The sequence below is a fragment of the Palaemon carinicauda genome, chromosome 5, assembly GCF_036898095.1.
Source record: "Palaemon carinicauda isolate YSFRI2023 chromosome 5, ASM3689809v2, whole genome shotgun sequence".
In the NCBI taxonomy this organism is placed as follows: domain Eukaryota; kingdom Metazoa; phylum Arthropoda; class Malacostraca; order Decapoda; family Palaemonidae; genus Palaemon; species Palaemon carinicauda.
Window position 1 is genome coordinate 158,010,730 of NC_090729.1, and position 21,537 is coordinate 158,032,266.

A 21,537-nucleotide genomic window follows, 5' to 3' on the forward strand; every position below is an offset into this window, starting at 1 on the left:
CAGTGTGAGGCACCTCTTATATCCACCAGAGAGTTAGCTAATGCATCTTCCGGTGTATTTTGCATCTTCCTGTCTTGGATGGTCTGGGATGCATCTTGGGTATTTATCGAGCTTATTCTTAAACACATCTACGCCCACTCCTGATATATTTCTTAGATAATCTGGCAGCGCATTGAATAGTCGCTGCATTATCGATGCTGGTGCGTAGTGGATTAATGTCCTGTGCGCCTTCCTTAGTTTTCCTGGTATATTTTTGGCACTATTAATCTACCTCGGCTTGCTCTTTCTGATATTTTTAGTTCCATGATGTTTTCAGTAATTCCTTCTATTTGCTTCTATGCTTGTATTATCATGTAGCATTCTCTTCTCCTTTCTAGACTGTATAGTTTTAAAAATTGCAGTCTTTCCCAATAGTCAAGGTCCTTAACTTCTTCTATTCTAGCAGTATAGGACCTTTGTACACTCTCTATTTGTGCGATATCCTTTTGGTAGTGTGGGTACCATATCACATTGCAGTACTCGAGTGTACTACGTACATAAGTTTTGTAAAGCATAATCATGTGTTCAGCTTTTCTTGTTTTAAAGTGTCTGAATAACATTCCCATTTTTGCTTTACATTTAGCCAACAGTGTTATTTGGTTGTTGCATAACATATTCCTATTTAACATTACACTGAAGTCTTTAATTGCTTCCTTGTTTGTGATCGTCTCGTTATTAGGTCCCTTGTATGCATATACCATTCCTTCTCTGTTTCCATAATCTACTGATTCGAATTTATCGGAGTTAAATACCATCCTATTTATCTCCGCCCCTTCATATATTTTGTTTAGATCTCTTTGTAGTGAGTTCCTATCTTCATCACAAGTAATTTCTCTACTTATTCTTGTGTAATCGGCGAAACTTCTCACTACAGAGTTTTCAACATCACAATCTATGTCTGAGATCATAATAACAAACCGCAGTGCAGCTAATACCGTACCTTGTGGCACGCCAGATATTACCTGAGCTTCATTTGATTTCTCGTCATTCGCAACCACTATCTGTTTTGTTTTGCAGGAATTCTTTTACCCATTTTCATATCTTTCCCACAATATTATGCTTTCTCATTTTTTTCTCTAATATATTATGGTCTACCTTGTCAAAGGCTTTTGCAAAATCTAGATAGATCACATCTGTGTCTTTTTCATTTATCATATTTTTGTATATGTTTTCAGTATGCTATCAGTTGGGTTTGTGTACTTTTTCCAGCCACAAAACCGTGTTGACCTTTATCAAACAAATTATTTTTAACCAAATGATTCATTATTTTCTTTTTTATTACCCTCTCATACACTTTCATAATGTGTGATGTTAGACTAACAGGTCTATAATTGCTTGCCTCTAGTCTTGATCCACTTTTGAAGATAGGGGTTATATAAGCTAATTTATGTTTAACATATATCTCGCTCATATCTACACTTTGTCTTGGCAGTACTGCAAGCGGCTTCACGATAGTGTTTGCAGTTTTTTAAACAAAATCGCTGGAACTCCATCTGGTCCGGCTGCCGATCCATTTTTAATTTCGTTTATAGCCTTGACAACATCTGCTTCATTAATATCTATATCCGATAGATATTCAACATTTTCTTCTCTCATTTGTTTCATTATTCTCATTTGCAATTCTTGGCGTGAACTCACTCGTATATTTTTCTGCTAATATGTTGCATATTTCCTTTTTTTCATTCGTTAGCCGTCCTTCAATTCTTAGAGGGCCTATTGCTAATCTCCCTTTATTCATCTATTTTGCATAAGAGTAAAGTACTTTGGTTTTTTTTTTTTTATATTTTGAAGTGTCCTTTCTTCTAAGTTCCTTTTTTTCATTTTTTTTTCAATTGTATAATCTTTTGTTCTGCATTTTCTATCTTAAATTTTATTTCCATCATTTTCCACACATTTTTCTCTTAAGCAAAATTTTTCTTCCAATTTCTAATTTTCTGAAATAAGATCCTTCTGTCTCTTGGTATGCATGTCTTTTGTTTATTGTTTTTTTTTTTTGTGGTACATATTTTTCAACAATTTTCTCCAGTATTTTGTACAGTATGTCCGTATTTACCTGTATATTATCACTTACAAATACATTTTCCCATTCTTTGCTCAGTACATTTAATTCTGACCATTTTATATTCTTACAATAAAAATTATATTTTCCATATCCTTCCCAACGTTTTGTGCTTTGATTAATTCTGCGATCTCTTGCTTTGGAATGGACTATTAATTCTATGACATTGTGGTCTGAAATTTCCGTGTTATACACTTATTTTTTTAACATAATTCACCTCATTCACAAATACTAGATCTAGGACATTTTCTTTTCATGTTGGAATGTGGTTTATTTGTTGCATACTATGTTATTAATAGCATATTTTGAAGCTTTTCAAATTGCCTCTTATCTTCTGCACTACTATTACTCTCTTTTTTTTATATGTATACATACAACCACTTTCTTCAATCCGTTCTTTCAGATCCACGAAAGGAAAGTTAATATCTCCGGATAGGAGTATATTCCAGTCTTTATGGTTTCTACATATATCATCTATTCTTTCTATGATTAGGTCAAACTCCTTAGTATTTGGGGGTCTGTAAACTACAATACTCCCTAGTTTTTCAAATTCTACCGCAATCAATTCACATTCTGTGTTGCTGTATTTTTCACAGACTTTTCCTTGATTTATGTCTCTTCCATATATTGCGTTTCCCCATTGATTCGTATTTGTTCTGTCTGATCTATAAGTTTGGAAACCCTTTATCTGGTCACCACTGCCAGTCTCCTGGGAATACCATGTTTCACTTATATTTAATATATCTATTTTTTCAATTTGGGTTAGTTCTTCTAAGAACTCTATTTTCCTTTTAGAGTTACTCGTGACTAAACCCTGTGCATTCATCATTATTATGGTTTGTGTTTCATCCATTATTTAATATTGGTAATAAAATGGATTCTCCCATGCTTCCTTCCTGTTCTGATATGATGTTTTCTTCAATTCCAGGAATTCTGCCATTAAAAAATACAACTTTTCTATTATATTTGCTCTTTCGCCTTCATATTTATATGTGTATACCTGCAATCATCCCCATATCTGCACCAACCCCTGGAATTATAGATGCATTCTTTGTAGTTGGGCTCTAAATGTGCATATTTGGGTTGAAAGGCATCATATCTTGGGGCTTTTGGTGCATAGCGCTGTATATACGCGGCCTGCTTTTTTGTTTCTTTTTTTTTTTATTTCATTTTTGCTTTCGTTTTTCTTTTCAGTTTGCTGAGTTTTCTTACTTTCCTTCATGGTTGCAGGATGCATATATCAACATTTTTTGTTGAAACTGCAGCCTTTTCCTTCTTTTAAGCTTTTGCATATTTTTGGATGGAGATCTCTGTATTCGTCTCCATGTCCGTCTAAATACGCATATTTACCATATATTTCATAATTATGGCATATCTTTGGATGCTTAAAGTAGCAAATCTGCAATTCCCTCTTTTCAGCAAATTGCAGACTATATCTTTCTTTTCTTTTTTTTTCTTGTTCTTGCTCTTCCCTAAAAGTATGTAGGTCCGGGCAGAGTCTCTTGGGTCTATTATTTGTTTCTATCTGATAATTTATTTCTTCGTAAGTATGTTGTTGGATGGCGTCATAAGTTATATCAATGATTTCCTCTGCATCCTTACACATATCCTGTTAATTTTTCTCTTCTTCTTCTTTAATTTCAACCATTTGCAGATTTAGTCTCGACTTATTTATATTTTCTATCCAGACTACGCATGTTGAGCAGAATACCTTTGTGGGTCTATTTTTTATTTTTTGCTGTATTTCAGCACATGTAGGGTGTGTTGGAACATGGTATGCATCGCATTTTCTAATCAGCTGTTGAGGATTATTAATGGAATACCATATCTTACATGTATTGCACCATTTTGGCATTCTTTTTCCCAATGCATCAATCAGCATATTCACCATATTGCATATTGGACTTCTTATTGTTCTTTGATGGAATGTGTTGATTGATGTAAACTTTCTTTATAAGTCTCTTTTATCACTTAGATCTTCTTTGGAATTTCTTCTATTATTTAGCTGATGTTTTCCGCAGATTTGCTCCAGTTTGTTAGATCATATTGTTTCAATATGTCTGCGAATATTTTTCCGTCACACTATTTGGAGTTACTAGTGACCTCTGTTATCAGACGGTCGAGTTCTTGTTTCGCCAACTCATAGAATTTACTTTTTCTGACTGCAGCAATGTCCCTCCAAGCTTTGCCTGTATTATAGAGTGCAATCTTGATCAGATTTTTAGTAATTCACAAGATAACTATCCCATGCCGACATTTTATCCCACTTTTCTGACCTCAAACTAATCACCGACTATTCACGAAAATTGTAGCTATATTGCACTCGATAGCCTTTTGTTATCCGCGTTAAATCAGGATATTTATAGGGTCGCACAAGTGTATCCACTCACCAGGTATACAGAACACTAGACAGAGTGGTAAGGGGGAATGCAGTCAGCAGATTAGCTGTGTCTTCAGATGTTGGCACTGTGGGGGAGAGGGGCACCACCGAGTGGAGTGCCCCACCCAAGGATCGGCCTGCTGCTACACTTGTCAGACCTACGGTCATTTATCTAAAGTGCGCCCAGCAAAAAACGCCCAGGGTGCGCGGGCTGGGGCACACGCACACCTATCCCAGCCCAACGTCCGAGGAAAAGGAAACAGAAGGGGGAGATGAAGGAGTTCGATGCCATCCCCACATGACATCACAAACAGTAGCCGAGGAAGCAGTGACAACAGACGTGACAGAGCAGGCACTGGGACCTTCAACGGTAACCCTGACCTCAACCCCGCAGCACTAGGTAGAGGACCAGGGGCCAGCGGTATGGCAGCTGAGGTCATCGGCCCGTGTCCCATATCTCGTAATGGCCGGCTGGGAATGCTAGCAGTTAGGATCGACCTGCAAGATAAATCCATCCGAGCGCTGATTGACACGGGAGCCAGTGTTTCATTGATTGAAAAAAAATTCTTCTCAAATCCACTACAGCCAGCGGCATCCATTGTTCTTGACACGCCAGGCGGAAATAAACTACACATAAACCATACATCAATCGTCCAGTTTAAAGTGAGGTCTGTGAAGTTTACACATGATTTTTTTGTCTTGCCCACCTTGGGAATTTCAGGAATTGAGGCTAGCCTAGGAATAGACTTTATATCTAATAATCAAATTTACATTTTTGGGGGAAAATATACAATAACAGTAAAAGCAAGAGGGTACATTTTGCTGATAGAAAGTCATGAAAGAGTAAGTGCGTGTGTTAGCTCGGAGAGACATTTAAGTAGGGTAACAGCTGTACCTGAGACAGGAGAAATGTGTTGTTCCCCCAGACCCTTATGAGCATATCTGTGACCCCGTGTCACCCTCTTGCGGAAGGAACCAAGGTATTGTTAAACCCCATGACAATTGGGCCCATATGATATTAGAGGGCTTGACAGAAATCAAAGGGAACAGAGCTGATAAAACGATAGTTAATTTGTCAAATAAAAAGAGTTGTTTTAGGAAGTGATTCTGTGTGTGAATTAGTTATGTGAAATTGCTTATAATGGGATGTTGGGAGTCATAACCCCAGCCCGCACAGACGAACGCACTCAGAATTTGATTATGCAAGCGCAAAAATTATGTCCCTCAGAATATCAGCCTGTAATTAGTGACATTGTCAATAATTATTCCAATGTAATTGCAATTGGAGATGAGCCACCCGGGAGGATTGATCGATTTCCCTTTAGCACTGAAACTGGGTATCCATTCATTTCCAGGGAGAGATAGAAAGGAAAATTAATAAATTAAGAGAACAAGGGATAATTGAGGAGCGCGAATCCCCCTAGGCTTGGTAAGATTGTGTGTTGATTATAGGAAATTGAATGTAGTCACTAAGGATAATGCATTCCCATTGCCCTCCAATGAGGAATTACTTATGAAAGTATGGGATAGCAAATATTTTACAACTGTTGACTTAAAATCTGGATACTATCAAATACCCATTCAGGAAGACAGTAAATGTAAAACGGCATGTACTGTATAGCTATCGATCAATCATTTCAGTTTAATTTTCTTCCTTTCGGTGTTAAACATGCTCCAACTCCTTGTTCTAGAGTAATGATGGCGGTTTTGTTGCCCTTAATTGGCCATAATGTTCTTGTTTATTTAGATGATATAATTACAGGGAAAAAGGCCAAAGAACATAATAATAATATTCGTAAAGTTTTAGCAGCATTGCGACGTAATGGTATGAAAATAAATTTGTCAAAGTGCAAATTTTTCTGTAAACAGGTTGAATTTTTAGGTCACATAATAACCCCATAAGGTATCCAACCTTGCCCCAGTAAAGTAGCGGATAATACAGATTTCCCCAGGCCACGTATCTCTAAGGAGTAGCTGGGTTCCTTGGGCTCGCTGGGTATTACCATAAATTCTTAAGAGGTTTTGGAGAGATAGCTAGACCCTTAGATGCTTTAAAGAAACAAAAAGTAATAAATTGGGGAGGAAGAAGAAGAAAGGGCCTTTAACCATTTGAAAGCTGTATTAACTAGCAATGAATTACTCGCATATCCTAGATTTAATCGCCCGTTTTTAGTGACAACAGATGCGAGTAGCGTAGCTATTGGTGGCGTAGTTTCTCAACGAGATGATAAAGCCAGTGAGAGACCCATTTGTTTTGCTTCCCAGACATTCAAAGGGGCAGAAAAGAATTATAGTACATTTGATAGAGGGGCTTTGGCTATTCTTTGGGTTCTAGAGAGGCATTGGTTCTTTTTAATAGGTCAGTCGATTGAGTTGCAAAGTGATCATCGCCCCTTACGTGATTTGTATTATAAAAATTATTTGACCACTCGTCAAATGAGATGGATTGAGAGATTGTAGAGTTCAATATAAAGGATTTCGCCACATAGAAGGTAAAGCTAACAAGGTAGCTTATGCTCTCTCTAAAGGTGCAGTAATAGGAGTAACAACTAGGGCACAAAAGAGAGAGAGAGAGAGAGAGAGAGAGAGAGAGAGAGAGAGAGAGAGAGAGAGAGAGAGAGAGAGAGAGAGAGAATCAGCTGTTGTAATCTAATGCCCTTTTTTTGTCTTGTGTACCTCCTGAAGCTAGGAATTGATCACCTCAACTAACAATAGTCATGTTAATTTCATTCTTAAACTCAAGTTGCCATATGTGATCTAAGGTTTGTTTCTTACGGGGGGGGAGAGAGAGAGAGAGAGAGAGAGAGAGAGAGAGAGAGAGAGAGAGAGAGAGAGAGAGAGAGATTTTTATTATACAGTGTACTCTACAAAACCAATCTTTGCAAATGAAATGTATACTGTTTAAAATATGACAAAATATTGCCGACTCGTTACCGAAATTTAGGCTTTTCACTACCGATAAACGAACCCAGTCTACCCGTGAAAACCTTGAATGGCTGAAGAGAAAAATAAGGCTTTTATACTAAACCAAAATAATTCTTTAATATACCATCATTAACACTACCATTATAATTATCGTAAGGTTGGAGAAAGATAAAGATTGCCGAGAACGTAACCACAATTCTGTTTACATTTTGTCAGCTGGACTCGCACAGTTAACAGTTGATTTCATTGTTGATGTGGAATTTTATCCTTAAATAGGCTATTCATTATGAAATTATGTTAATAAGATGTAATCTTCATATCGTTTTGTAACATTTATTATAAATCACCGCAGTTAGGGCTACCAATATACTTAGAAAGACAATAGATTTGATACATTTTGTAGTGCTTGACTCGCAGACTTTGAACAGCTTCGCAGATACAGAAAATTTATTTTTGAAAAATAGCGATCGCAGAAAAGGGGAACCGTATAATTCGAACACGCATAATTTGGGACCATACTGAAATTAACAAAGTATTGACGATATAATTTTTCTCTATCATATACAGTAATCCTTGAAGAAAAGAAGAGCACACTCCAAGGAACTCTCGACCAGTTTCTTATTAAACTGCATATCAAACAACAGCAGCCAGAATCAGCGGTTGACACTGACAATCCGCAGCCATCTACATGCACAAAGTAATCAAACTGGATGTAAATATTGGTAAATTAAACAAATTTGTTTATTCTATACTATCGTAAAATAATTCTAACTATGTTTATTTAACCTCACAAAATAATTTTATCTTATACTGTCTTAAACCAAACAACATTCATAAAATTAATCGAGTCTGCGATGTAATGTAAACATGCCAAATTCTAAACATTTACATTTACAAGCATGTAAGGGCATTTACTTGTACGCTTAACTTTTTTTTCTGTACTAATTAAAAACTAAAACTTAATTGATTATAAGCTTAAAATAGATTCTTGTTAAACAAATATTATTCAAATTCCATTTATAAATAAAAAACAGAACTGGGAATGGATATTTTTGGTTTATCCTAGTGACAAGTAAATTCGACAGAGTGGTTTTTTTTGCTTTAAGTTGCCTCTCCTGGAACCAATTACTGGCACGAGGCAAGATATACCTGTACTGGTGTCCTTCTTGCTGACTGGAACAATGCGCGAAGACAAAGGAGAGACGCTGAGTTCAATAATACCAGGTTAATACAATTCCTTGCACTGTTCCTCGATAGCGTCGGCAAAAAGTTTTGCAAACCGTCTGACCCTCTGATAAAGGGGCGTCTCGTCCTACAGGTGGATGCGTACTGGTGTGCTTGTGCACTCTCCCACATAAATCTTCACCAGTAATTCTACTAATGACCGGAAGATGACGTCGAAGCACGTGACGAAACCGGTCCTTCAAGGAAGAATCCAGATCCTCAGATACTAGTGCATCATAACGGGAATGAAACCAAAAGTTCAGGGAAAGCTAACTCCATGAAAGTAAAGGTAAGCCCCTCGGCCAACAGGTAGTTACCTCTAACCAACTTAAGAGTTAATAGAGCCATGATGCTATTTCCGACTCAAGGACAAAATCCACGAGATAGTGATGGGTTAATGGGAATAAAACCAGGAGTAAAAGTTTTACTGTATTTGCCATAACTAGTGAAAGTGGAAGGAGACTTCTATCTTCAACCACAGCTATGATCAAAGTGAAGATGGCATGAGTGAGTGGGGAGTGGGTGCTTTGTCCCACTATAACTAGTAAAAACCGGAACAGTTGTTGACACCTTTTTAAAATTTCTATAGCCGTATGCCAGCTTGCACTCATTTTCATCTCCTAAGTAATAAACGAGGGTTTGTATTTCTGTTGGAACAATGCAAAATTACGATTCAGTTTTCTACAGGCACTAAAAGATTACAATGATAGGAACTTCCTTCTTTTAATCTCAGAATATTGTATTTTGATACTCACTTGTGTTGTGGCACTAACATAGATCCTCCTGGGGAATAATAATTCATACCAACTTTAGCCATTTTGAGTATCCTCATGATGCGCCCAAAAAGCACATTGTACAACTGCACACAATTGTCCATTGATGTCTTCAGCTTATATATTATCTTAACTGTAACTGGTTCCCCATTAATAGGTTGAGTAGTGTGTAAGATGGTAATCTAAAAGTAAAAAATAGAGAAAGGCATTAGGAATCAAGTGCACTAGGGAAAGACAAGACATTTTCATCAAACCATGTTTGAACTAATATAAGGAGAAAATTTTCATAAATGTCCTTAAAAAACTAAATTTCAAAGATTGTAACTGTACTCAATTGACAATGTGAGTTGAGCACATAAAGTGCAGTCTTGATAAAATGATGAAACATTGCTAGTCCTTGAACATCTAGGTATGAGGCAAAAAAATCATGATTAAAAACAAAAATATTCTGGAATGGAAAAGAAATATTTGTAAGTTTGACTTTTAATGCCTTTTACTCAAAGTAAATAAATATATAAATATATAAATATAATATATATATATATATATATATAATATATATACATATATATACCTATATATATGCATAAAGACACACACACACATATATATATACACCTATATATATACATATACACACACACACACATATATATATATATATATATATATATATATATATATATATATATATATATATATATATATATATATATATATATATATATATATATATATATATATATATATATATATATATATATATATATATGTGTGTGTGTATATATATATATATATATATATATATATATATATATATATAAATTTATATGTAATATGTGTGTATGTATGTATACGTGTGTGTGTGTATATATATATATATAATATATATATATAGTGGAACCTCTACATCCGAACGTATCTACATCCAAATTTTCCAACATCCGAAGTAAAATTCGAGCAAATTTTTGACTCTACACCCGAATTTTATTTCGACACACGAAGTAAGCAATTTTCGTCGTACCGGTTGTATCCGAATTTTTCAACACGCGAAGTACAATTCGAACACGTTCCGACTCTACACCCGAATGTTTTTTTCGACAACCGAAGTAAACAATACTCGTACGCGTAGTCGGTGCTCATAGCGCCTGAAGTGTTTTTTATTTCCGCCGATAGAAGGCAGCACATCGACCTCGGAGGAACGCTCAATTAGCGCGGCTTGGGTCAGTCCTCTGTTCTCGTCGGCTTCTTGCGGTTGTGCTCTGTGCGTTCTGATATTAACTCTGTTTTAATCGTGATTTTTTACGTGCATCCTTCCTCAGATGATTTCAAGGCATCTCGTGGCTGGTTCGAGAAATTTAAGAAACGGTCCAGGATTCATTCAGTTGTTCGCCACGGAGAGGCTGCTCGTGCGGACACAAAGGCTGCAGCTGACTTTGTCAAGAACTTTGAAAAGATCGTGAAGGAAGAAGGCTACGTAGAGCAGCAGGTGTTTAATTGTGATGAAACCGGGCTGTTTTGGAAGAAGATGCCGAGTCGAACCTACATCACTGCCGAAGAGAGGAAATTGCCTGGGCATAAGCCAATGAAGGATCGGTTGACTCTTGCCCTATGTGCCAATGCTAGCGGGGACTTTAAAGTCAAGCCCTTACTTGTTTACCATTCAGAGAACCCTAGGGCCTTTAAAGCACACAACGTCGATAAGGATCAGCTTCATGTTTTCTGGCGATCCAACTCGAAGGCCTGGGTCACTAAGCAATTCTTTGTGCAATGGGTAAACCAAGTTTTCGGCCCTTCTGTGAAGAAGTATCTTCATGAACAGAAATTGCCTTTAAAGTGCCTGCTATGCCTTGACAATGCACCCGCTCACACCCTCGGACTTGAAGATGATATCTTCGATGAATTCAAGTTCATAAAGGTGCTGTATCTTCCACCGAATACCACCTCTATCCTCCAGCCCATGGACCAGCAAGTCATCTCTAATTTTAAGAAGCTGTACACCAAGCACTTATTTAAGCAGTGCTTTAATGTCACGCAAAGCACCAACTTAACTTTGCGTGAATTTTGGAGGGGCCACTTCAACATCGTGCAATGCTTGAAGATCATAGATCAGGCTTGGGTGGGATTAACTCGACGGACCCTCAATTCTGCCTGGAAGAAGCTGTGGCCTCATGCAGTTTCTCCCCGAGATTTCGAGGGTTTTGACCCCGAACCTGATCCCGTGGTCGGTGCAGCGGAAGCCGTAGAGGAAATCGTCTCCCTTGGCAAGTCCATGGGTCTGGAGGTCAACGCAGATGACGTTACGGAACTCGTCGCCAAACATCACGACGAACTGACGACGGATGAGCTCAAGGAACTCCATGCTATGTCGGAACACATGAGCGATGACGAGGAAGAGAGCGAGGAGGTAGAACATGTGTTAGGTTCAGCGCAAATAAAAGAGGTGTTAGGAAAATATCAAGACGTGGTCGACTTCATCGACAAATACCATCCAAAGAAATTGCAGGTTTGTCGTGTAGTTTCTCAATTCGATGATGTTTCCCTAACTCACTTTCGAAACATTCTGAAAAGCCGTACCAAGCAATTATCTATCGATGCTTTCTTTAAAAAAACTGCAAAGCGAACTCGCGATGAAGAGGATGTAAGTGAATCGAAGAAAACGGCAAAGAGTGAAGCGGAAGAAAGTGAAACAAAGAAAACAGAAAAGAGTGAAGCAAAAGAAATTCAGTCAATTTTAAATGTAGAGAGTGATAGTGATTAAAATTACGTAATCATCAAAAAGAAAAAAAGAAAATGTAAAAAAAAAAATATAAAATATAAAAAAAAAAAATAAGCTAAGTTATGTTAAAGTTCACTTAGTGTAAGTTAGAATAAGTTACGGTAGTGCTACGTTTATCGTAGTTAACCTCTCTACCTCCTCGCCGTCCGTCCGTCTCCTCTCTCCTCTCTGCGTAGCGAAGACAAACAACACCTGCGCTGGAGTTTCTGAGGTAAAGTGATGCTAAAAACCCGTTTCTTATTTATCATTTTTTGCTAATTCTTCTTATTTACATGTCTATTCTTCTTATTTACATGTCTATTATCTAATTTAGTGTTCATTATTCTCATGGGAAAATTATGTGTAGTAGTTTATTAAGAAGTTATCATAGGTTTTTGGGCTCAACCACGGATTAATCCTATTTCAATGTATTCTTATGGGAAAATTCGTTTCGACATTCGAACATTTTCTACATCCGAAGTTGGTTCTGGAACGGATTAAATTCGTATGTAGAGGTTCCACTGTGTGTATATATATATACAGTATATATATATATATATATATATATATATATATATATATATATATATATATATATATATATATCACATTTTAAGTAATTTGTATTTTTCCTAACAATACTTACCGAAGAAACACTTTATAGGAGATTACTGGTAACTCCTCTCCGACGACCAGATTTTTACGTAGTTTCCCCCTACTTCCATGTTCTATACTGTCCTGAATAACGGGAAATAACATGACCTGGGGGCATTGCCCAGGCAGGTCACCCGTCTTTGAGAAGCTCTCCCCAGTAAGTTTTATGTAATGAACAAAACCACGAGGTCAGCGGGGCACTGCGGGGACGGTTGGGGGGGCCCTAAACCTAAAGTGTTTCTTCGGTAAGTATTGTTAGGAAAAATACAAATTACTTAAAATTTGTGATTTGTTCCGACACAGAGACTTACCTTGAAACACTTTATAGGAGACTTACACCTTAGGAGGGGGGGAGTGCCCTTTAGCCCTGACCCCGATGGACAGTAGGGAAAACTACGTAAAAGACTCATTAAGTGTGATATAACACTTACCCTTCTGCAATATCTTCGTTGTGCTTGATATGGCGAATTTTCGTCTTGTGTAATGAGCGATATTTCTTGATGACGACTGACGGTACGAGAAAGTTAGAAAAGGGGGGAAAATAGAACTCGGTTCCTTGTGTCTAGATACTTTATGTTTCGCGATTGAGCCTGGGGCTTGAGCCGTCAAACCGAATGCAGGGCTGAGATGACCGGCCCGATAGAAAACCCGTCCAGAGACTTTCTCGTACAGTCCTTGAGATAATGTGCGGTGAAGGTCGACTGGTTGGACCAAGTTCCCGCTCGAAGAACCTGCGCTACTGACATGATCTTTTCGAACGTTAGAGAGGTGCTAATGCCCCGAACATTGTGAGCTCTGGGTTTCCCCGGTGTAGGAAGACCTTGTTTTAAGTAGGCTTGCGTGATCACTTTCCTGAGCCAGAACGAAACCGTATTTTTGGATATCTTTTTCTTTATTTTTCCCATGAGACGAAGAGATTCTTGATAGACGGGCGGAGGTTTGCCGTTCTCTTAAGGTATTTCCTAATAGTCCTGACCGGGCATAATTTTAGGTCCTCCGGGTTTCCTTTATTCGGGATTGCCGTTATCGAAAAACTCTCAAACCTCGGATCCCACACCGAGGGGTTCTGAGTCTTGGCGACGAAGGATGTGACAAACTTAAAGGTTACTTCCTTCCATCCCCTAGTGTGTTCCACCTCGAATGACAGTCCGTGTAGCTCGCCCACCCTCTTAGCCGAGGCTAATGCTAGCAAGAAGACCGCCTTGAGCGTGAGATTCTTGTCATCAATGTCCTTTAAGGGCTCGAATGGTGGTTTCCGTAACATATCTAGGACTCGCGCCAAGTCCCAACTCGGGATTCTAGGGGCGGAAGGGGGGCATGATTGTTCGAACGCTCTGATAAGCATGGAGATATGCCTGGAGGAGCCGAGATCTATGCCCTTGAGAAGAAAGACTTGACCCAGGGCCGCCCGAACTCCCTTGATCGCTGGAACTGACATGTCTAACTTGTCCCTGAGATAAACCATGAAGTCGGCTATCACGGGCACTGACGCTTCCAAGGGCTCTAACTTCTTGTCCCTGCACCACTTCACGAATACCGCCCACTTAGACTGGTAGACGGCTGTGGATGATTTCCTCAGGTATAGCGACATCCTCCTGGCTGTCTTGCCGGAGTACCCTTGCTTCTTCAGGAGCCGCTGGATAATCTCCAGGCGTGAAGACGAAGGGCTTGCGGGTTTCTGTGAAACCGCTGAAAGTGAGGTTGTTTTAATAGGTCTGACCTGCCGGGTAGAGGCCAAGGAGGTAGGACGGTGAGGTTCCTTAGGTCCGCGAACCATTCTCTCTCCGGCCACCAAGGCGCTACCAAAGTCATCCTTAGGTTGTTTGCTGCTCTTACTCTGTTGAGGACCTGCCTTATCAGGGAGAAGGGGGGAAAGGCGTACACGTCCAGTCCGTCCCACTTGTGCTGAAAGGCGTCTTCCATTGCCGCCTTCGGATCTGGGACGGGAGAACAAAATACGGGGAGTTGCGCGTTCAACCTTGTTGCAAACAGATCCATTACCGGAGATCCCCACATCTGTATAATGTAGCTTGCCACTTGTGGGTGTAGGGACCATTCTGTTGCTACCACTTGCCCCACTCTGCTGAGGCCGTCTGCTAGGACGTTGTTCTTCCCTGGAATGAACCTTGCCGTCAGGATGACGTCCTTCTGTTCCGCCCATTTTAGGATTTGAAGGGCTAGTTCGCACAACTCTTTTGATCTCAGTCCCCCCTCCTTCTTCACGTAAGCCACCACCGTTGCATTGTCTGACATTAGGGCCACCGAATGCCCTCTCATGTCCTCCTCGAAGTGGTTGCAGGCTTCTTGGACCGCTCTCATTTCCAGGATATTTATGTGTAGGGATTTCTCCCCCTCTGACCACGCCCCCTTTGCTGTCTTTTCCCGGAGATGGGCTCCCCACCCGTCCTTCGACGCGTCCGTGAAGAGAAGAACCTCCGGAGGTTGGGAGGACAGTGGCATCCCCCTTAGGGTGTTTGACCGATCCTGCCACCATTCCAAGGCCTTCCTGGACTCCTGAAGGAGAGGGACCACAATGTCCGGGGAACTTTTCTGGTTCCAATGTTCTTTCAGGTTCCATTGAACCACCCTTAAGTTCTGTCTCCCGTGAGGTACCAGCTTCTCTAGGGACACCAGGTGCCCTACCAACCTTTGCCAATCCTGCGCTCTTCTGGGGCGACCCAGAAGGAAGGGCCGGAGCACTCGATCCAGGTTGTCCAGCCTTTCCGTGGTTGGGAATGCCTTGACCTGTAACGAATCCAGGACCATTCCAAGGTACGTCCTCCTGTTGGATGGGGTTAGCTGTGATTTCTCCAAGTTGACCACGATGCCCAGGGTCTTGCACAATTGAAGAAGATCTTCGCCCTGTTGTTTCAAGTCTTCCTTTGAGGATGAAAGGAGTAACCAGTCGTCCAGGTACCTGATGAGTCGAATGCCCCGTTCGTGGGCCCATATGGAGACCGTCGTAAAGACCCTCGTGAATACCTGGGGGGCTGTTGAAAGACCGAAGCATAGGGCCTTGAATTGTAACACCTGGGTACCCCACTTGACCCGGAGAAACTTCCTGCTCGACGGATGAATGGGCACTTGGAAGTAGGCGTCCTTGAGGTCTATAGAAATCATAAAGTCGCCCTCTCTCAAGGACGCCATGACCCTTCTTGGAGTGTCCATTTTGAAGGTCACTTTCCTGAGAAACCTGTTGAGGGCTGACAGGTCTATTACAGGTCTCCACCCTCCTGTCGCTTTTTCCACTAGGAACAGGCGGCTGTAGAACCCCGGACCCGGGAATGTCACTGTTTCTAAAGCTCCCTTCTGCAACAACGTCTTGACTTCTTCGTCCAACGCTGCCCTCTTCGCCAGGTCCTTGGGCACCAACCAGTCTGCCTGCGTTGCTGGAACTAGGGGGGGTGTCTCTTCCATGAAGGGGATCCTGTAGCCCTCCTTTAGTACTGTAACTGTCCACGGATCTGCTCCGTGGAGCTTCCATGCTTGCCAAGTGAGTCTGAGGCATCCCCCTACCTGAGGCTTGGGCAGGGGAGGGGGGCCTCCCATCTTATCTCCTACGGGAAGAACGGCCAGTTCTCCCCCTCCTGGAGGAGTAGAAAGAAGACCTATACGTTGGGGGGTTAGAAGATGAACCTCTTCGGGGGGGAACCACAGAGGAAGACCACTGTCCTGACGAGGGTTCCCTCCTTCCTTGAGTTGGTGTGGTACACGCGGCCATGGGTGCTTCTGTCACTGGCCTCCTGAAGATGGGGCGGCGTGCCGCCTGTGGCTTCAGGGTAGGTAGCTCCCTCTTTTTGGCCAACTTCTCCACGACCTCTTCCGCCTTCTTCGTCGGAATAAGCTGCTACCCCCAGACGGAGCAGGTCTTCAAGGCTTTAGCTTCCCTGTCAGGAATCTTAATGGGAAGGTTCTTGACTAGGGCGTCTCTTCTCCAGAGAATCCAGTTTGCAGAGAGAGCCAAAGACTGAAAGGTCAGGAATTTAAGGGCGCGGCTACCTGACCCCAGCAACTCATTCAGAGCCTCCCGTTTTGCAGGTTCCATGGAGTCTGTAGGAATCTGGGTGCCTACTAGGGTGGTGGCCCACCAATCCAGCCAGGAGGCCACATAAACTAAGTCCTTGGACATCTCCTCCATCATTGCCGACTCGGAAGGGGAGAAGAAGGTAGATGCTGCCGATGCCCTCCCGTCGGAGATGCCCTGGCACAGGATGTCTATGGCTTCCTCGGTCTTGCACGCACCGGTCGGCCTATTTTCTAAAGAGTAGTATTTCGTCTGCGACTTCAAACCCTGTAGGAGCTTTGCTGAGCTGTGACCCCTGCAGGAGTCGCTATTGCGGGATATGACCTTATCAATGTGAGTCTTTCCAATCCCCACGTTACTGGCCTCAGGGAGAGAGAGAGAGGACTTTTTCTGGGCGGGGACCGCTATGAACTTGTTCAGGCCTGAAGTCCAGGGTTCTTCCTCTTGAGTGGCGGGTTCTATAAGGTTGTTATAACCCCTAATTAAGGCAAGGACTCTCCTGTACGCTGAGTCCTCCGTCACCGCCGACTCGCCCTCCCCTCCTTCCGACCGACGGGGCGAATCGTGATCTCGGTCTCTGCCGTGATGGCGGGGTCCACGGTTCCCTTTATCTTCGACGTCCGCCGTACCTCTCCTCTTCGTGGCCTTTTTCGGTGAAACGGTGTCCTCCGTGAGATAGATCGACGGAGGTGTCCTTCCCCTTCTGGGGTCTCGATGGGGAGACCTGTCGAGGCTGCCCGGCCTAGACGACGGCCCCCTGCGCTGGGCGGGATAAACGTCTCCAGGACGGGTCTTAGGCCTGCAAGATGTAGCCCTTCGCTCATCTGGTGACTCCCTGACGCGGCACGTGGAGGTCCTTCTAGGGGGACTGTCTCCTGCCCGCTCATGTGTCGAACCAATAGGTTTGGAACAGACTTTAAAGTTGTTCTCTGGGACAAACACCCACGTCCCTTTCGGAGAGACTGGTCTCCTGCTTTTGGGTGTAGGGGAACGGGGCCTCATCCTGTCCCGAGATCCTGTGGGAGACCGCGAAGGGGAGTTCCTCCGCACAGACCGACCTCGTTTCCGCGTCCCTACTGGGGGGGTTGTTCTCCTGCTTTTGGGTGTAGGGGAACGGGGACTCATCCTGTCCCGAGATCCTGTGGGAGACCGCGAAGGGGAGTTCCTCCGCACAGACCGACCTCGTTTCCACGTCCCTACTGGGGGAGTTGTTCTCCTGCTTTTGGGAGGAGGGGAACTGGGACTCACCCTGTCCCGAGATGTTGTGGGAGACCGCAAAGGGGAGTTCCTCCGCACCGACCGATCTCGTTTCCTCCTCTGTCGTCTCCTCCGTTCACTGCTTGACGAATACGAAGAGTCACGTCCTGACGAGAAAGACTGACCTCCGTATCGTGACCTAGCACGTGACTGCGTTTTCTTGGGGCTACGCCGTACCCCTGACGGAGAAGGAATGGGGAGACTCTCCTGTAGCGAAGTCTTCGGCGGCAACCATCCCGACGGGCCCGCCAAACCGGGGAAGGCCCCGCCAAGGCCTTCCTCCATGTCCAGTGGGGACCTCATCGGAGTCCTCGGCACGTCCCAAGCCAATGGATCTTCTTGCGGGGACTCCTCTCTGCCGACGCCACCACTCGTCGCTGATGACCCTGGAACTTCCACCCAGGAACCTGACGAAGAAAAAGGGACAGTATTAGACCACATGGGGTCCCTCGACGAGACGTGGCCCTTATGAGAGAGAGCCACGTCCCCCGGACCCCCACTACACTCACTTACGGTCGCCTGACTTGCCTTGGCCAACGAAGGACCGCCCACAAATTCCCTCTCTTGGGAAAGAGGAGCCAACTGCATGTTCTCCTTGGACTTACCTCGCCCCTTACTTTGGGTAGGGGAAGGCGGATGTACCCTACCTGACCCTTCTCCTGCTGAAGTCGCAGGGGAAGAAACGCTAGTCTTCCTAGGGGACTTCTTCGATGCCTTCTTCTTTTTGGTACGGAATTTTATCCACTGGACCTCGGGCCAATCGGCACATTCGGAACACTTATCCGACGGCGAACAAGCTCTACCCCTACACGAGGTACACAACGTATGCGGGTCAACCTCGGGCTTAGACAGAAAAGCCCCGCATGATCTACCGGCCCTAGGCCCAGGACAACGGCGAACGTGTTCCATAACGCAACACAAAGGGCCGTAGACACAAGCAAGCCACAAAGGAAAAGCACTAAAACACTAGGAAAGCACAAGGGAGCGAAATCAAAAGCACGTAGTGAAAGCACTAAACACACACTAAGAGATCCCGATCACGTGGGAAGCACGTGGAACCAAACACAAAGGGAATCGCACGGAGTATGAGGAGCTTCGTGAAGCACGTGTGTTCACGAACCAACCAGAAAACTTACTGGGGAGAGCTTCTCAAAGACGGGTGACCTGCCTGGGCAATGCCCCCAGGTCATGTTATTTCCCGTTATTCAGGACAGTATAGAACATGGAAGTAGGGGGAAACTACGTAAAAATCTGGTCGTCGGAGAGGAGTTACCAGTAATCTCCTATAAAGTGTTTCAAGGTAAGTCTCTGTGTCGGAACAAATATATATATATATATATATATATATATATATATATATATATATATATATATATATATATATATATATATATATATATACTGTATACACAGGTAGTCGCCGACTTACGACCGAGATAGGGACCGAGAGATGGGTCGTAAGTCGAGTTTGCCGTATGTCGAACTAGAAAAGTGAAGTTTCGGTAGACTTATTTTGATACGTTATGATTCGGCAATCATCTGGATCATATTTTGTCAATATTTTCTTACTGTCTATCATTATTCCATTTTCTTGTTTCATAGGATATCATATGCTCTATAAATGCATTTTTGTATTTTATTTATAAATTAGGAAGTATTTTACAATTGAGTACTGAAAATTTTGTTTACCTTTGGTTATGATCAGCTGATCTGAAAGTGCCGCTAACTACCGTATCAAAATATGGCGTACATACGTATGGCATATTTTTTTTTTATCATTTCTTAACTTATTAGAAGTATCTTCAAGATGAATATTACATCAACGCCAATATGTTACAGGATATCAGTTTCCATACAGTTCGTCTAATCATTAAGTATAATGCGAAATCGTTGTAGATCTTTCTGTGTGTGTGCGTGTGAGCTCACTCGCGCAATCGCATACGGGTAGTTCATTTTTAAAGATTCATACAGTATTCTAGCTCAATATTAAGGCTTTAAATTTCATAAGACATTACTGTGTTTAATTGTGATTCATTAAAGCATGTTTATATTTAATTTTTCAATTTCTTGAGTATATAAATAATCAACAAATACTTTTGATTTACTTTTGGTGGGCATCAGCTGATCTCAAGGTCACGCTGCCGTATTACTATTATGAGCACACATATATAGTGCGAATAACACTGATTTATATAATTTTCTTGACATTCGAAATTTCTTCATAATGCATATTACATCAGCGCCAATATGTTATAAGATATCACATTTTCCATACAGTTTGTTTATAGACCTTATTATTAGTTATAAAAGGAATACGCTCTCTCTCTCTCTCTCTCTCTCTCTCTCTCTCTCTCTCTCTCTCTCTCTCTCTCTCTCTCTCTCTCTCTGTATTTTGTTTTTAATTCAGTTGTATCTTCATATTATTTTTTTGAAAATTAAAAAATTATATACATCATTATTCGATGTTTCGATTATGGGAATAGTAACGCATCGGAAGGAAATCACTTGATTCGCCTCTCGCCTTCCGCCAGAAATATGACGTCATCAGACTATTTTCTTAAATTTACGGTAAGTTGTACTAATCTTATAACTAATGATACAGACCACTAAAACACTTGCTATCGTTACTGGGTGTTTCGATGATGGGAATGCTGTAATAAGATTACTCGGTAACAATGAAAAGAAATCATTCGGTTTGTCAGCGCGCTTCCGCCAGATACATGACGTCACAAGACACGTGACGTACAGTAAACTCTACGAAGAACGATTTGCAAAATATTTAAATTCATTTTCTTTGTTTCTCGCAAGAACTGAAAAGAAAATACTAACTTAACAAACAAAAGTATTTTATTTTCATAATGTAAAAGGAAATATATTATTTTCAAGAAAATAATTGCCCTAATAGTATATTTTCTTTAGATAAACATTGATCCATTATCAGAGAATAAAAAAGTGTAGCGTACAGTCAAATTTACGCTATGTAATACTCATGACAACCATTACAGACCGTCAAAATACTTTGTATCGTTATTTAATATTTCGATAATGGAAATACTAATATTGATCTTTTGCCTATTGGAAGGAAATCACTGTATTGCCCGGACATTTTTCCACCGGTGATGTGACGTCACCAGACATAATATAAACTCGACAGATATTACAACTTTTCTTAATGTATTTTCAACTGAAAATAAATACTGAATATTAACAATAAAACTAAATAAAAATTTACCAAGCTAAATCTGTTTATATGTATACAAGAAAATAGATTATTTTCAAGGAAATATTCGTCCTATTTCCGATAAACTTGTGACGTGATCACCATAAAAAATTGGTCGTAAAGTTGAATAGTCGTATGTCGCATAGGTCGTAAGTCGAGCAATACCTGTGTATATATATATATATATATATATATATATATATATATATATATATATATGTGTG

The 21,537-nt window shown here is 41.3% G+C and overlaps 1 protein-coding gene across 1 annotated transcript in view; it reads right to left on the reverse strand.

Annotated features, from left to right (window-relative positions):
• AGO3 (Argonaute 3) overlaps nucleotides 1-21,537 on the reverse strand; it is a 431,904-nt gene that overhangs the window by 236,484 nt on the left and 173,883 nt on the right. The window contains exons 6-8 of the mRNA XM_068374249.1: nucleotides 21,101-21,110; nucleotides 18,618-18,652; nucleotides 9,383-9,582 (exon numbers count right to left, since the gene is read on the reverse strand). Of these exons, the coding sequence (XP_068230350.1) occupies nucleotides 9,383-9,582; nucleotides 18,618-18,652; nucleotides 21,101-21,110 (245 nt within the window). The remainder of the gene's footprint in view (nucleotides 1-9,382; nucleotides 9,583-18,617; nucleotides 18,653-21,100; nucleotides 21,111-21,537) is intronic.